Below are 18476 nucleotides of genomic sequence, written 5' to 3' on the forward strand. Positions count from 1 at the left end.
AATGTACTTTACTCTGAAATGCAATACAAGAAAATTTCATTCTGGAGGCGACATAAACTCCAGTATTGTAGATAAGTATTGTTCTACTCAATAAAGTGATAACCAATCAGGAGATTCAAATTAAGGAGGCCATGCTATGTGTTTTAATTTGACTGTTTTCCTTAACAAACTGTTTACTGTTGACCTGTTCAATTTACATGCACATACATACCTATAAACCTGTTTCCATAGATACGACACGTTTTTAATGTTTGAGGTGGATGAGAGAATTTATTAATTTTTCATGTTTTAACTTGTGTTCTGTTCTCTAGAGCACTCGAGCAGCTTTAGACCATCTGGAGTCTGTTCCTGAGAAATTGAGTCTATTAGAAGATTTGAAAGATACTGGAGTGAGAAGGATTTTATTTAACTCTTTCAGTAGTTATGAAATATTTTGGTTAATTAATTTCCTCACTAAATGTACAAATAAATTGTTTAATAAGATGTTTACAATTGTATATGTAAATATTATATACAAAAATGTACAGAAATTTATTTTCATGTTTCTATGATTTTTTTTGAGGCTATAAATTTAGATCTAAATAGTAAAACTGGTGAGGTCCTCCAAAATGCAAACAAATATTGATAACAGGGTGTAATAGGTCATGTGCTAATTATTAGTTCAGAATACTTTTATTGAGTGGTAAATTCTGATTACATGTTAAAAAATGAAATTTTTGTAATTAAATAAATTACACCAGTTATTTCAATATTTAACATAATGAGTGAAGATGGATAATCTTTATAGCTTTTTGTTTTGTTTTCACATAATGACAATAATTGCCACTTATTTTCTCAGCACCACTGTCAAATCAAGGTGTGTTTGGACACAGTGGGACATAGTGACAGCAGTGGTGACATACTGTCAAGAGTCATTAAACCTCAGATAAGATCTTCAGTGGTTAAGTGGCTAAACCCCTGCGGCATAATTACTTTCCATATAAATTTTAAATCAGTGTTAAACCACAGATCAACAAATACATAATGATTTGCATTTGATTTGCTGTGTAGAATTTCTCATCCTGAGGTAGTTGTAAAAATTTCAAAACATAATTATTTGGAGCATTGTTTATTCTAAGTGTTCTTGTATGAGGTCATCAGTTAATAATTATACACCATTTTATTGATGTGATTGTTAACAGAGTTAGGATGGAAATGCTGGTTAAAATGCTTGGATTTTTTACAAAAAGTATCATTGAGATGTATAGTTTTAATTTCATGTTCCAGGTATCACCAGAGGAGCTTTTCCATCACATTTTCCCTCTCTTGCTTAACATTGCTCTGAAATTACATTGTTGTTTTCTGGTTTGCCAACATTTGTGAGATTGGAATGCAAAGTCTTTGGTTTCACTTGAGTTCTGTCCTTATCCCTCATGCTTAACTTTTTAAAGACACACAGTGTATTGTTTGGGAAATAGTTTATTATTCAAGGTATGCTGTATGTCTGAGCTGTGAGAAGGATGTCAGTTTGGAGTTGCATTACTGTTTCTATTTGAAAGTAACCCACTGGGGTTTTTTGTACCACAGCATGTTTTACTCTCAAGTGGCATGCATGAATGAAGTGTTTCAAAGCCAGTCATTGTCTTCCACTGCTAGCAAGTTCTTCCCTCAATGTTTTCATAGGAAGGGAGAAGGAAAGAGAGAGTAAATCTTTAAAAAACCTCACTGGTTGTCTTTGTATTCTGTTAATTCAAGTGAATCATTAGCTAGTTCAATGAAAAGCATTATGTTTTCTTATTAAAAATACTATTTAGTCCATATCCTTAGAACCCTTTTTCTTCAGTGCTTGTTTCTACAGTATTGTAATTAATTTTTTGCAAATACAGAATTTCTTTGTTAGAAGGTATGATATTGCTGAGTTTTGGAAAGAGTTACAAGAAATCATTTGCCAGTTAAGGATGAGGCCATTTCAATTTTCACCTATTTTTATTTTACCATTATATTTCTGTACAGCACATTATGTTTTCATATGGACTCTGTATTTCAGCCTCTGAAAGTCAATTCATTCTTGCTGTATTGAAAATCCTCGATGAAACATGTGTTTATAGTAGCCAGACAACATTTACTCAACTATTTTTCACATTGTGAAATGATCTAGATTTTTCAATGCATTTCTAGGAGTCCCACTGCCGAAGGGACATGATTGAAGAAAGGTATATGAAGTATAAAGAGATAGTGACTTCTTTACAGCAACAGCTGAAAGATTCAAAGCAAAGAGACCAGCAAGTCAAGGTATGTATGCATACTCCACTTTCGGGTCCCAATTACTTTCAAGCAGCAACATAACCTTATTTGATGTGTATTAACTCCTAGTACAAACACAGAGTAAAATCACACATAAATGTTTCTGTTTAATATATCTGTCACAGCTGATGGCATGGCAGCTATATTGGCATGGCATGAAATTTGATGACAAAAGTGTTGCCTTCATTGTAAAGTGCCATGGAGACTTCCCAAAAATATTTGAAATTTCACAGAAAAGTGTCTTACTGTGTCTGCTTACACTGAAGTGTTTACCTGCTCTGTGGAATTGCAGTCTACAGCAATTTTTTTAAATGTTTTGTTCAGTTTTCTCTTGTCCTTTCAATAAAAGATAGATATAGAAACCTATTTCCTCCATGAAAAGGATGATTAATTTCTGAGTCACATATAGTAATTTTTCAGTAATTGGTCTTTCCATTCTTTACAAATGGTTCTGTGTGATGTCTCTTTCATATACAAATGAAATCCAGGCAAACAGAAGGGAAGTGATTTGCTAAAGGTCACTCAGTGGACTGATGGCAGGGCTAAGCACGAGTAACTAACTCCCTGCAATGCACACCCAGTGTTCTTGTTTGGAAATATTGCCTGTAATGAGTTCCCCTTTCCAATTGTTAACACGCTTACTTTCTCTTTTTATTAGTTTGTTCATTGTCATGTCACTCCTCTCTGCATGTCTTTGTGACAGCAGCTTGCTTCAGCAGAACTACAATTTCTTATAAACATGATTGAAAGAAGTGATCAGAACTGGAGAATCATACTAGTGCTACTTCTCTCAATCCAATCAGATTCTTTGGCAATGAATCGTACCTCTTTCTCTGAGCATTTGAGCTCATCACACATTGATAGAAAACTTGAAGGTGTTTGTGTTTCCACCTCATCCATAGCCATATTCCTTCTGTAAAATAAGGACATACTAAGCAGTTATGTCTTTGAAAAAGTAGAAATGGTAAAAGAAATACAAAATATTTTAGCTTAGTAATTTGTGGTTATAAAAAGGTATTAAGCTACTTGAAAAAACATCTTGTTCTTTTGTAAGAAAGAACTGAAAGAAAGAAACTGGGCACTTTTAGTCTGTTGCTGATGATAATTTTTAGTTTCTCGAATTTCTCTTGCCTCCGCACAAGTTACTAAATCAATAGCCATTGAAATTTGGAAAACATTGAAAAGCTAAGTGGAATGCAATCAGCTGATGGTAGAACATGCTATTGCACTAAGCTGACTGAACTTACTGAGCTTGTGTGATTTGAACTCTGTATTCAGAATCCAGTATAAAGCTGATTCCAAAACAGTATTTCCTCTTTCTTTAGACAACAGAAAGCATTTAATGGCTTCCATTTAGTCAGGCCTAATTGGGTTTTTGCATGACATACAGTACTCATTGCTGTCACGGCTGTTACAAATAGAACAGAATGTTCAAACCCAAGTAACAGACGGGTGCTAATCTGATTTCAGTGATCTGGCTAGCTTAGACTAAAAAAACCCTTTTTAATGCTTGCCTTTCTGAACTAATTCAAATGCGTTGTTCTTTATTTTTAAAAAAATTTTACTATTTGTCAATTGGGAGTCTCTAAAATTGATCTCAGGAAGATCATAGGTTTGCAGACATCAAAGTTCATTCTTTCTGATATTTTTGATTCATGCTCTGTACACAACATAATGCCTCTACTCAATAAAGTTGACAGATATTTGGTAGGTGATAAGAAAATGCATGTTTCTTGTAAGATTTTTACACTGACCATTTAAAATAAAATTACTTGTGGAATTAATCTTTTTCCTCTGTTATAATCTTCCTTCTAGACTTTCTTATAATACACTTCTTTCAGCTTGCTTGCTAACATTAATCTTAGACAGGCATTGTCTAATCCTGTGTCCCAGCCTTTTTTCATTCCAAGGATGAAAAATTAAACCAATGTTGAATGTTCCCCTAAAGGCAGTAATTTTTCTTCCTTAGGATTTCATTTGTCCGCACTCAATCTTCCTACTTTTCTGTAGGCTTGTCAGCTGTCTATAAAATACCTGTTGCTTAGAAGCCCAGAAAAATCATAGTTGCTATTTGTATGTGTTGAAATGTAAGATTTCCAGTAACAAAAGTCGGCCAGAGACTGGCAGAATACCAGCACAGGTAACAATCTTGATTTTTCAAATAAGAAAAGGCCAAGTCTTCTTAGATAAAGAAGAAATTGGGGAAAAGAAAATGGTAAAAATAACATATTAACTAAAATAACTGAAAGTGAATACCAACAGAAGCAAAGTCAAAACAGAAATCTAAATGAAAAGTAAAGGTAAATGTTATGATGGAGAGACAAATATTTTAGAACAGTTTCCCTGCCACAGATAATTGACCATCTAGTCAAACACAACATATAGATGTAATTGTCCATGAAGCACGTGAGCAAAGACACATTCTGTAAGTTAAAATTTCTGTAAAGAGAAAGTTATTTTGTATTCCAGATACTGGTAGAAGCACCTTGCTTGTTTAAAAGCTTTATTCTAAGATAACATTTCTGGAAGCAGAATGGGAGGACAAAAATGTTTTTTTTATTCTTTAAAAGTTGTTATTGTTCTATGAACACCTTAAGTATTAAATCTCTCATCAGCACAAAAGGGGATTAATATGTATAATTCTCATTAGTCTTAATAGGATTAAATCCTTCTTCAGTGATGGAACAAAAGCTCATTGTATCTCTAAACTGTTGAATTTTCTTTTGTTTTCTGTTTACTTTTCAAATCTTAGTATCAGCACGAATGATAAATTGCAAGATGTTTAAACAAAATTCACTAAGACTGTTCATGACAAGAATTCAGTAGCAAAATTGAGTGTTTTATGAACTGGTGCATTTGTGCATTTTTACCTCTTCTCAGCTCAAGAAACTGAGTAATTTGGATACCAAGCTAAACTTTTAATCTTTTTTTTGGATAGTATTGTAACTGGAAACTACTTGCTGCTGTGCTAATAGAGATTTTCTTCAGGGATTTTTGTTTAAATGATCTTTTTAAAATTATCTTTTCTTTTTAGCTTATAGACCAAATGACTCTTCTCACCAAGAAGCTGTGTTGTATGGGTTTGGTCATAAACAGCAACATTGTACTTCAGACTTTATGTAATTGTTTAACAAAAAAATTAAAAAGCACCCTCAGGTATTTTGTATGAGAAATCAATGAAGTTTGAGTTTCCTTAGTGGCAGGGAAAATATATGTAATATTTATTGCTACATACTTTTGGTACTTCAGTGAACTGATGAGGTATTCATCATTGACTGATGTCTGCACTGCCACTGTGTTGCCCTGAACTGTGGATGTGATGTGAACAGAAAAGAGAGCATTTTTACAGCTTACTGTAGTGGCAAAGACTTGCAATGACACCAATGGCAAAGCAGTTTTTTGCAGACATTTTATAGTGATGAAATGGGAATGAAATTTGTAAGCAAATTAGTTTGAAACTAAGAGCAATACTGAGAATTCTGAGAATTCAAATCGGTATTTTCCAGCATGTGTGAAATCACAGCATGTGCTTGTATATGTGTTACTGTATGGTTGTTGTTAAACTTTACAGCTACTTGATAGTAATAGATAAAATTATTTTTATTTGGCTCCCATAGGATGTGAAAATGGATGCTGACATTTCTGATATAGAAGTGGCTCCTCACTCTTCTAGCTGGCAAGCTCAAAACAATGTTTTGTCCAGCTCTCTGCTCTCAGATTCAGGCTGTAAGTATTATATCGCAGAAAAAATCTACAAGAAATGTATTCTGCTCTTATAAAAACTTTTTCACTTGAAACAGTAAGACATTCTAATTTTCAAAAAAGTGCTATAACCATCTTAGGCGTCCATCTGTGTTTTAGCTTTAGATACTGGATGGATGCCTTTGCCTGGGAAGTACTTCATTACACCCCACTGATAGTTGGGTTTTTTAACTGGGACATACAGTATATTCTGTTCGTCACCTAAATATGTCAAAGAAAAGGGCTGCTCTTGGATTCTGAATCTCTGCATGATGAATCATACCTCTATAAGCTGTGTATCTTTTCAGGCACCAGAGATGTCCTCAACCCCGGATTCTTTCCCAGATCTTTAATTTATACCAGTCTCATGCTTGGCGTAGCATTTTCACAGTAAAAGCTGAATTCACTATTTGTACTTCAGTAGTGTTTGTTAACTGTTCTTTCTATCCCCTCATACATATACAACTTCTTGTCATGAAAAGTCTTGGGATATCCAATAGCATAGGAACTTGCTTAATAAGATAGGACATATTAGGTCTTGATCTGGTACAGGCACATCTTTGCGTGAGTGTCAAAAGTAACTTAAAAAATTTTTTTTAAAGGTTTTTCTTGGAACATATCTGTACATGGATATCAGAATACTTTTCTTTAGAAAGGTATCACCTTCCATTTCTTTTCAATATGGCCACTTGTGTGCTGGTAAAGTGTTCACTAAGTTGAACTCTACGTAACAAGTCCTCTTTCAGGCTTCACTGCACTTTGAAACTGTTGCATCTTAAATGGTGCTGCAGTACATTACTGATCACTAGTAAGTGCTGAGTTGATCTGAGGAGGTTCAAGGTAAATGATTTGTTCCTTTCAGAATCTGTAGGTTGTGGTTAGTATCTTTATGCAGAGCATATTGAATAGCAATAGTGGGAATAAAGCATAAGAGCAAATGCCTCCATCCCATCTGTACTTCAGAAACACTTTACCCTGACTTGATTTTTCCGTTTTCCCTAACTCATCCCTGTCAAACTCTTGCAAATCAAAGTACAGCTCAGCCTGGTTTGGGTATAGAAAATAAATAAACACAGACCCTGCAGGTGTATTCAACCTTCAGCAGTCCCTTCCAATCTCAACAATTCCAAAAGTGATTCCACTGCAAAAACTTACTGAAATTTAAAAATGCTACGGAACTGTTCCTAAAATATTACAATGTCTTTACATTGCTTAAAGAGAATGGAACATACTAGGACCTTGTTCTTTAATACATTTTAATAAATTTTAGGCAGTTGTAAGAGAAATAGGATGCATGTGAGCTGAATACCAATCTGATGAAACAGTTCTGTGTATTTATTCTCTGATTCAACTGTTTTTACCAGCACCAGACACTAAGCTTTCTGGAGCTAAAAAAAGAAGTGATGAATGAAAGACAGTAGTGATTCAATTCACTACTTAGTGCTTATGGCAGTAAGGTATGTGGATTAATTACTCTGTAGACTTCGGTTAGTGACTGGTTGTCACTTTATGCTGAATCTGATCTTCACCAGTGAAATGTGTATTTTGAAGTTGTTACTGTAGTTCCTGAGAACAGTTGAAAATTCTGCAGTGGTATTCACACTATAAGGGGATTTTCCAGTGAGTGGCAAATGATAAAGTCAGCTACTTCAGTCATGATAGTCACATAAACACCATGAACTTTTAATTTCAGTAATGATATTAATTAGTTATAATTTGAGACTTTGACAGTGAAGTGTAATTTGATGTCTTTGGTCCCAAGCCTCCTGTAGCTTTTAATAAATCTACCTATAAATGTCATAATCTATTTTCTGTGATTAATTATCTCCTAACTTCTTCAGAGAATGGACTGTTTTTTTCCATTTACCTTTTGGAACGATTTGCAAGTCTTTGTGATTTATGTGTCCCCATTCCATCTTTTTTAAATTCATGAAACCCTACAAACTATAGAGTCAGTAAGTAGTACTAGTAGCTTCCTTCCCATTGTGGGTCTCCTATGACTTGTTAGAGAGCACCAGGAAGGAGAGCAGAAATGTTTGATATAATGTAATTATCTGTGAGGGGAATCATGGGATTTGAAGTTTAGAACTGGTTGAAAAAAAGACAAATGCAGTCTGCCTCCCTATATATATTTACTAAAAAGTTGTCAATGCAGCAAGCAGTTAAAAGGAAAAGTAATTAATATTCTGTTTTGTTTCTGGTATAATTTCTGCAATTATAATAGCTTTTCCATTACAAAATCTTTTAAAAGATGCTGTGGGAATGTGCTTTTATTTCTATACCCTTTTCTTAGAAAGAAAGAAGTCTAACTGAGAAAATAATTTATTCAAGGAAACATTCATTAGACATGGCTTGCAGTCTGTGTTATTATCAGACAAAAATGGTTGATCCAAAAAGTCACTGCTAGTTGTTATCTAAAGACTAATCCTCAGAAACTGTTTTTAATGTCGGCTGTATTTTCCTGAATTTTTTTATTACAAAGGTCCCTAGAGTTACACATGCTTTGCATTAGCTTTGTGAATTAAGTCCTGCCTTTCTTTTTGTACATTTCATCACTTCGAGGTTTTAACCTGGATGGCTTCCCAGAAACCATATATGTCTTACAGGCTTTCTATTGTTGTTGGGAATTTATGTTCCAGGGCTTCATAAGCTATGACTTTTCAGAGAAGAAACTAGCCACCAGTTTTCCAAACTTCTGTAGCTGGGGTCGCAGTCTGCTCTGACCTGTAGGCTCTGGTGACAGACAACACTCTTGTGTCAACATGGTATCTAGTATGAATGATACCATGGTTGAATGAAAACAAGTTGTACTGAATGCATACTTTATTGTTATAACAATTAACTCCTGCAGTGTATTGCAGATGCCTGTCTTTATTCCTCTATGTATACTTTGTCATAAATTCTTAGGACTCTTTGTATTTGCATTTATAAATAAATAACATAAGTAAAAGTAAAAAGACATTGCAACAGCGTCATGCCGTGGGATGCCATTCTAGAACAAAACCTTCTAAGGCTGCTTAAGCATAAGAATCTGGAATGTTTAGAAACTTGACATCATCACTTAGAAAAATGCAAATTGATTTAGTTTAGCAATGAACTTTTTGATTTTTCACCTTACTGTGAATGCTCTCCACAGGAGGTACCACTGAAATAACATAAAGTAGCATAGTTTTGGGCCAACACTGAAAACTATGCTGCAAACTTTTAACTCAGTTATAGTAGTGTCGTGAACAGAATGGGTACATTCTCTGTCAAGAAGTGAAAACGTATCACTCCTAATCAAACTGTGAAGTCTTGCTCCCTATTAAATAACTTTTGGTTATAAATTGCTACAATTTACTGGATCATTAAAAACTGCACTCTGGGTATTTATTACAAACATTCAGGAGGTCCACTTTTCTTACATGCTTGTGACATAAGGCCATTAGAAGAAGGATATGTTGTATAAGCTGATATCCACTTTCTGTCACTTAATTTCTGCCTTTTGCCATGTTTGATTTTTTTTCTTAGCATTTTATCATAAGATGTTCTGTAAATTTATATTGTCTAGATTTAGATGCAATATAATGTATTTAGAAATAAGAATTATTATATGCACCCTGCTGTGAAGGTATATACACAGTATGATAGCATATGCATACCTGTTCAGTGTCACTTGTTGAGTTTTAGTCCATGCTATTGGTTAAGATATTCTTTCTGAAATTATTTTAGTGGTTTGTTTCGTCTTATTTAAACAAAAATTCTGGAAAACTAAATGTAAAATATATCTTAGTGAAATTATCAAATCCTTTAAAAAGGGATTTTACATTTCTTTATCAGAAAGCTCTTGGTCATGCCTGTATTACAGAGTATTAAAATCTGTTTCTCTAGAAAAATAAGTCAGTTTCTCAATTCACAGCCTTATGAATATTAACACCGTACTGCTTGCTGTGTAAATTATAATATTGAATAATACAATAGATATTTTAAATAAACAGTGGGCAGTCAGCAAAGTTGGAGAATCACAGGTTTAAAAAGGCTTCTAAGGGCATTGATTGCATGTGTTTCTCTGAAGATGGTTAATTACTTTTTTGTGTGACTTTTTCTAGCACTTAGGAAAGAGATGATTCCTTTTGATAAAAGTGCCACCAAGGAAGATTCTCCTAATGTTCCTGTCAGTAAAATGAAGCTGCAAGCAGAAAGAGGAAAGCAGTAGAACATTTTATGAAAGTACACCAGTTTTCTCTGTGGTAAATTCCATTCCACTCTTTTTTTTTTGTTTTGAACAGTAGTAATTTCATCTGCTGTAGGAGTGATGCACCCTTTATGATTCATCAGTTGCCAAACACTCAAATGAAAAGCACCAAGAGTGATCTTGATGAACTCTTGTGAAAATTTACAGGACTTGTGAACCAAAGGCTCTCTGAAATTTTGCTATTCTCTTGTATTTGTTTCTGCAATGCTCCTAGACTAAATTTATTGTATTCCTGAAATATTATGAAGTGAAATACCTATGGCATTAATCTTTGCTATGAGTTTATTTACCCCTATACAGGAATTGTTCTGACAGTTGTTTTTATTGCATTTAGTAACATTATTAATAATGAAAAAATAATCAGAAATTAGCTATTATTATGATAATCATTATGGAGTGTTGTACAGACCCATCTGTGATTTTAAGTTCTTCAGTTTGCAAGAATCATTTAAGAAAGAAGTGAAAAACAAAGTGAAATTTTCTCAACGTTAGTGAAAATTCTGATCTTTGTTCCAGGTTCAGCATATATCTGTTATAAGCTGTCTAGAATTATTCCAGCCAGAGCAGTTTTATCAGATGGCCTCTGGTAAGGCACTTTAAAGCATTTGAATCTCACCCTTCTGTATCAAGATCGTGGAACACCACTGCTATGTGGCTGTGAACATTTTCATAGCAGGGTTTAATTATCGTTTATTTATTCTGTGTTCTCTGTTAGAGAAGGTATGTCATACTAATTGTGCAATGTTACGGAAATACAATATTGCACATTTTTATTTATTCAGATATCTCTATTCTAAACAAATTGGATAGAATTTTGCATTGCAGTGCTTTCAAACAGCATAGTACAGAAGAATTTTCTGCTATCAAAAGAAATGCAAGTGTTTCTGATGGTCCTTGTTGTATTCTTCTCTCGAGTGCTTCTGGCTCAATCACTGCTAATGTGCCTTTTAAAAGATTTGCCAAATCCATCAGAGTATTGTAGCAACATTAACACCGTTGAAAGCATTTTATTTTGTAGACTTCTTTCTATTTAGGAAGCCTATTTCGCCTCTGAAATACTGTTATTTTTTAGCACTGTAGGTGTCTCAGACATAATGCACGGGTCACCATGTGCAATCTCAAAAGAGGTCCTTTTTTTTTTCATTTTTCTTATTTTTGTTTGGTTTATTTATTTGTTTGTTTGTTTAATTTTCTGAAGAACTGTTTTGCAGTCCCAGTGGGTTCTCTGCAGGAACAGTGCACTTACTTGACAATCACCTTGTATTCATCCTGTTTCAAACAGAACATGCTGGGAATACCAAAATAAGACACAGAAATGAGAAAAAAAAATGGTTCGTTCTTCTTTCATTTTTACGCACTGAAGTTGCTTAAAATTGCAAAAGAAATCTGATTTGGTTACAAAACTTTTCCTTACCTTTTGTATGTATATAATACAGTGCATAGTAGTCCTGGCATTGGCTTTTTGCAGACTTCTGGCCCATGTGCTCCTTCAGAAGGTCTTGGAAGCAAAACAGGCATGTCCATCTCTTCTGATGTCAACAGCAATGACAGGGACAAGAAACAACCAACACAAACTTCTACTCTCCACAAAGAGTGTGGATGTCATGAAGAAGTATTTAGCTCCAGTCACAGTTACCACAGACTAAACATACTTTGTGGATCTAATATTTGTAATTTATTTTTACTTAGATCAGAGCAGAGCTGGAAATACGGTGTTTAAAATACTTTAGCTAGTTTGTCTGCTGAAACATTAAAAAATTGCAAAGTGAAATGTCACCAGCTTGCAGACTTTATGGTACCTACAAATCATGGTCAAAATATAGAAAGGTCACTTTAAAATATATTATGAAACAGTAAATCATACTCTCAAAACACCTTATGATTTTTGAGGTAAAAGTGCCTGTTGGTAAATGAATAGGGCTTTAAGAGTCTTAGCTGAGAAGAAATACACAGAATTCTCTTTTTTTTTCCCTAAGGAATTTGTAAAAATCGTACTATTTTATGTTTTTATACATTTTTTCCTCACTTGTAACTGAAAAATCTGAAGTATGTTTTCTTAAAACAGGGATCACTGTGCAGCTTTAGAGTGTTAGAAAACTAAGGATAGACAGTCTGATCTCCCTCACTGTTACATCAAGTATTGAATCAATTTTTGTACTGTACAGGACAGAAGTTACTACTAGGTGAATAATTTTAGCTTTAAAACTTTAAATATGCTGAGTACTTAGTATATTTGCCTTGGGTATGTGAGTGGATTTCCATCAGAGTTTTTTATCCTTTTATAAGATTTTTTTACAAGGGCTGGAAGAACAGAAGTCAAACTGCACAAAAAAAAAGGTGGGGGGTGGAATTTTTACTGAGTAGACTTATGGACTCCAAAACCAGGAAATTCTTTCTTAAATTTACCCTGTTGGCATGGCAGTCTAGATAGCATGTAATATTTGTCTCTCTTCCACATTTGATAGAGGTTCATATTACAAAGTGAATTTTGTTTCTGCTTTACTGAAGGCTAAAGTTCCGTCATGACATTATGTGTAACTGTCCCTTTGTGGTTTAAGAAATAATATTTTTTCCAAATTGGCCCAAAATAGTACTCTACTGACCAATTTCAGTTTTTAAAGTAGAAAAGCAGATAATTTTTAAAGGAAACCTTTTGTATGTTTCACATTTTAAAAAATAAAATTGTTGTCCCTTCTGGTAGGCAGATTTTTTTTTTATACTTCAACCATTTAATTACCTGTTCCTCAGTTGTTGCTTAAAGCAGAGGTTTTCAATAACCCAAAAATGTGGTATTATCCAAAAAAAAAGAAAAAAAAGTGTTTTGTTTTTTAGTTCTGTTTAGCATTTGGTAAATCCGGCAACATGTAATAACTACATACAGATTTAACAAGCTAATCAGGCATTCTCTCTTTTTTTTAATGCTGTCCTGAAACACACTTATTTAGTATTATGCTTTTAGAAATGCGCTGGCCCTCTATTTCAGCATCAAATAGTTGTCACTTAAATAAGCTATAAATTTTATGCCCTTCAGTTCCTTAATGTTTTACAGCAGACTTGAGAGTATTTAATTACTTTTCAGATTATATTTAGTAAATAGCCAAAAATAATATTTTTATTATGTAATTATGTCATCCTAAGAAGAAAATGTCAAAATAAAAATAAAACTTAGTCCAGGATAAAAAAATAAAATTTTACAGTGTAAAACAAAGAACCCTTCTTACATTTACTTCTCAAATTTTTGGTGGAAGCCAGTCTTCAGTGATGGCAAAAGTACTCCTTGAATATTCAAAGATCAGCCACATTTTTACTAGCTCGTCCAACAAAGTAAGAAAAGAAAATACATGAAAATCCCATACAACAAAGAAACTACAATTCTAAAATCAACTTTTGAGCTAAAGAATCTGCATGTCAGTTCATCTATGGCTTACAGGGTGTAGTCTCTGCACTGCATAGCACCAAATGTTTTTTCATGCATGAAAATGCCAGTATTACCCTGACAGTAAACCAGCAGGTATTTCTGTAACACTGATATAATTTTTGTGGCTAAAAATGAGCAGTATTTAACTGGAATATGATATCTACAACATGCAGAAAAATTTATTCATTAATTTATGTGCAACTGCTTGTTAGAGTCAAATTTTCCAATGACTGTGTTAAACTCCTCATGTTTGCAGTGTGTTAGTAGCATATTTATCTCTCTGTGAGCCCTGTCTTCACCCCTCAGAAGTAATTGATACTGAAGTTAATGTGAGCTGCAGGCCAATATCTGGCTATACAGCCTTGTCCAAAAGCGATCTGCAGGAGGCCATCACACAAATTCCTATAGTTTTGATCTAATTGTAGAATTTAGAAGCAGATGTAGAGGAAGAGTCGTAGAAGGAATGGAAAGCAATTAATGCGTTAAAATTTCAGAATACTTACTCTTGATGCCTTAATTTAAAAATTGGTTTAGAGCTAGTATTTACATCTGAATAAAAGTGATTCCTAAATATGATTCCATCTTTGATAAATTCTATTTTTCACACATTAAAATACTTTCTACTCTAGCACGACTCAACTCTTTACTGTAAACATGTCTAGGCTCTTGTGAGTATGAACTAATTTGCTTTTCTTCATAAAGAACTAAATTAGATTTTAAATCTGAAAACTATTTTAGTACTGTATACAGCGATACAGCAGAGCACAATCCGATAAGCTAAGTCTTTCAAAACTCTGTAAACTAATGCCTTAGGAAATGTTGACAGCAAAAATGAAAGAAATTGCTGTGGTTAAAATCCAGCAACATCCAACGTTTATCATTTGTGCTAACAGCAATAGCTTTCATGTTTCTAAAGCTGAAAATGCACATCTGTCATTTCTCAGTCTGAAATAATGAGATTTTGTTTTCTCTTGCCTTAATAATGTCAAAATATGGAACGTGAAAAAATTCAGATATGATATTTTTAAATTTATAGTAATTTTATTCAGGAATCTATTAGGTGCTATCTGAAAGTAACTATTTTTGGAATCTGGTTGTGAAAATATTTTTGTTAAATTATTACAGTTAAATACAAGAACTGCATAAAGATACTTCATTTAGGATAATTTTGCTATCTTTTTTTAGGGACCTGGCTCCTTAATAGGTGTTTTGTCTGTGTAAGTGTAACAGTTGTTCCTGAGTTGTTATTTTCATCTATCTCCAGACCAGTGTTGTTTTGATCTTAGACTGCTTTGTTCATCTGCCATCTGCAGAGCCACTAGTATGTCAGAACACATACCATCATTTCTTCACTCACCCCCTGTCAGTAATTTGGGTAGTTAATAATTCCATGGAATTGCATCAGTTATGAAGGCAATTGTTTCTTTCATAATCTCTTTTCATATGAATTCTGCCACTCTTGTTTACTAAAATAAAAGCTACTTAGTAACTGGACTAACATCAGGTCACACGCTGTCTAATTTTAAAGATCATGCCACAGGCCAAAATAAATGTGTCTTACTACATTTGCCTAGATTTTCTAAATGCTCCCATATTTGATTCTACTACCACTTTTTAGAAGGAAATGGTAAAGGATAGACTCTGAAATATTACTGATTCCAGGCAAAGAATTAGAGTACAACTAATTCAGGATATCTGCCTAAGTGTTTTTTGTAGAACCTAAAATAACTCGTATTACAAAGTCTATTTCTTTAGTATGTTAATATCAAATTGCCTTCTTTACAAACAGTTGCTGACATCTTAACCATTTCTGAAAAGTGATACTGAAATTTGCTAAAGATGATCACAAAGTATCATTCTGCAAACATCGATTTCTGTGTCACTCCCGTTGTTAAACTAGCATGGAATTGGGAGCCAGCCTGATTTATGTTCTGGCATTAGGCTCTTCCCAGCAACCACCAGTGACACAGTGAAGATGAGCTGTGTTTTACTGCTGGCCAAGAGGACAGTTTGCATCTGTGGCATAAGCTCTGTTGTGTATGAAGCTCAATGAGTGCACCATTTTTATTGAGGCTTTCACTGCCTGGCACAGCACTAACAGCACCATTTCATTCAAACAGCTGCAACCATAAAGACATTGTGTAGCTGGCAGAACTTTTGTTACATATTTTGACTAACAGAATGTCAACAAATCCATCTGAAACCTCAGAGTTGTTGGTTTTGTTTTCACTGGAGAGGTTTCCAGTGCAGTCACAAAGCTATAAAATGCAGAAACCTTGTTCAGTATGGGCTCCATCAAGGAGGCTCACTAGCCATGGAAAGTGAATCCATTAGCATGTTGTCCATTGATTGATTAGAGGTATATAAATTAGCAAAAAACCTAACACACAAAGTTTTTAAAAAGTGAGACAAATTATTCTTATTTGATAGACAAAAAAATCTCTGTGAAAAGGAAAAATGAATTAATGAACGTAAAGAAACAATTTTTTTTCCAGAGTGCAAGTAATTTCTTAAACTTAACTGAAGTGACAGCTTTATAGACTAAAATGAAGCTCCTGAATATGTTAATCAACAGACATCAATCCCACTTCATGTCATCTCTTAATGTGTAAGACTTGCTTGCTTTGATTTAGGCTTAACTGTGTTCCATACTTAGGGAAATTCTGTTATTTGTCCTGTGCACTGAATAACAGAGTTGAAATAATTCTACTGGAGACAGCTGATATACTACAGAAGCAGTACTGGCTGGTGCAGTGTGTTTTAACAAATAGACCAAATGTTCGAGTTTCAGCTGTGGTATTACATTACCAGAAGAAAGTGACAAATACAAAAATATTTAGATTGTAGGTAAGAGTGACAGTTCAGTGTATTACTGTGGTTTTGAAGGTGATTTATTTTTGAGACTGAAATTTCTGTATGTGCTTATTAGCAAATGCTGATATTATAATTTGCTTTCCTTGGAGAATGTGTGAAGAAAACATGTCATTCACTTTGAGTTCTGAAACATGTTTTGCCATTTTCTGCTGTCAGTTTCTATTTAATTTGGGGTTAGCTAAAAAACCAACTAATTCTGATATTTCATTACAAGTACTCCTAATTAAGTTAGTTGATACATGAGTCATTTTCCTCCAGATCTTTTCATTTTATTTGAATGAAATACAGTGCTTTTTGCATTTAGTGTTCTAAAACTGGAGCAAAATTAGTCTTGTGAACTAGCATTTAGATTGGAAAATTCTAAAACTAAGATTGCCCACGTGTCTCATACATGTGACACTGAACATAATATTTCCCAGTCAACTATTGCCACTACATCACAGTATAAGGTTACTGTAAGGAATCTTCAGAATTTCAACAAATAATATGAATGCAGAATATTTCTCTGCTGGTGTGAAGTCAGTCAGAAAGGCTGATTTAATACTTCTAAACCTGATTGTACTGATTAATGTAATAGAAATAAGCATAGTGGAATAAAATTCCTCAACATTGAATTATTTCTTGACATAAAGTCCTTGAAAGTTAAACGAGAAGTCCAACTCCTGATACATGTTGAAGGTGACGCTGCTGTAGTAACCAGAGCTATTGCATTGTCCTTCAGACTTGATTTCTGAAATATAAAGGTGTGTTCAGACTTTTAGTAGCTATGTAGGCATCATGTATAACCGTGTTTGCATAATTATGTCTCTTCCTTACAGATATGTATAAACATCTTCATACACTGTAAAATTTTACTGGTCAAAAAGAAAATTAATCCTTTTATGCTTGGAAATCCTGACTGCAGTAAAGCTTAGCAGAGGCTCTGTCTCTAATATCAGTGGAGTTACAATTTCATGCTGAGTTTTAGAAAAGGGAAGAGAAATGTTTTCTCACTGTACTTTTTATTGCATTGTGAAGATCTGCAAGTCTACAATATGTATGGGTCTTATGAGCAACAAATACTTGCAGAAAAATCCATGATCTTATAAAAATAATTTTGTACCAAACTAAACATTTGAAATAATTTGGCAGTATGATGTGTGACTCATGTCATGTCAGAACACCAATTTTATTGTTGAGTTACTACATTGACATCAGAAGATCTGTACCTGCCTGATTTATACCAATATGAAACCAGAACCAAATCTCATGTATAACGCCTAAGTACCAATTTGACTACCAAGTGCTGAGATCATGTCAACTGATTACACTATGAAGTATATGAAAGCTGTCTCTGTGCTGGGAGTGTGTTGCTGCAAACCGATAGCTTGGCACGGACTCTGCGGCTATGTTTTAAATTTGGTTAAGGTCCTACCAGGAGAGTTCATATGTTAATTTAACATCAACATTTGTACCTACTTTCTGCAAGTACACTAAAAAATGCTAGCCCATGTTGTAGTAACAAAAATACCAAACTACTTTACTCTTTTGCTAACTTGGGACTTACTCTAAGCTATTCCTAAAGGCAGGGTCACAAGTCTTTATTGCATCTCAGGTAGTTAGTACCTTTGCAGGATCAAAGTTGCTAGCTGCACTTGTACATTAAAGTATAACATGGAAACTTGTAATTTTTGTAAGGTAACAAAATAAATTATTTTTCCAAGCAATGCATAGCATCTCTGTTCATTTACCTAAGACTTCCAAACTTTTGTAAGGACCTGTTTTATGTAATTGATCTTTTTGTTTTTGTCAAATATAGATGTGTGATGTGCATTTATGTTGCCCAATTTTCTTATTAACTTGCCTCTAGGAAAATAATATGATCTTAGATTTTTTCTTTTCTTTCTTCTACTATGTTTAAAAACTAAAATGGTAGTTTCCTTATGA

At 33.8% G+C, this 18476-nt stretch overlaps 1 protein-coding gene across 2 annotated transcripts in view; it reads left to right on the plus strand.

The window, feature by feature from the left end:
- The window catches only part of CEP128 (centrosomal protein 128), a 117064-nt gene extending 98814 nt beyond the window's left edge, over window positions 1–18250 (plus strand). The window contains exons 22-25 of one of the 2 annotated variants that reach the window (XM_071557737.1): window positions 312–389; window positions 2158–2271; window positions 5901–6009; window positions 10113–18250. In XM_071557737.1, coding sequence (XP_071413838.1) covers window positions 312–389; window positions 2158–2271; window positions 5901–6009; window positions 10113–10219 — 408 coding nt within the window. In that variant the 3' untranslated portion in view covers window positions 10220–18250. Of the gene's footprint in view, window positions 1–311; window positions 390–2157; window positions 2272–5900; window positions 6010–10112 lie in introns of those variants that run through there. The other variant, XM_071557738.1, reaches the window with a different exon arrangement.
- Window positions 18251–18476: the final 226 nt, after the last annotated feature.

The sequence above is a fragment of the Pithys albifrons genome, chromosome 6 (genome assembly GCF_047495875.1).
Source record: "Pithys albifrons albifrons isolate INPA30051 chromosome 6, PitAlb_v1, whole genome shotgun sequence".
NCBI classification, from domain to species: Eukaryota; Metazoa; Chordata; class Aves; order Passeriformes; family Thamnophilidae; genus Pithys; species Pithys albifrons.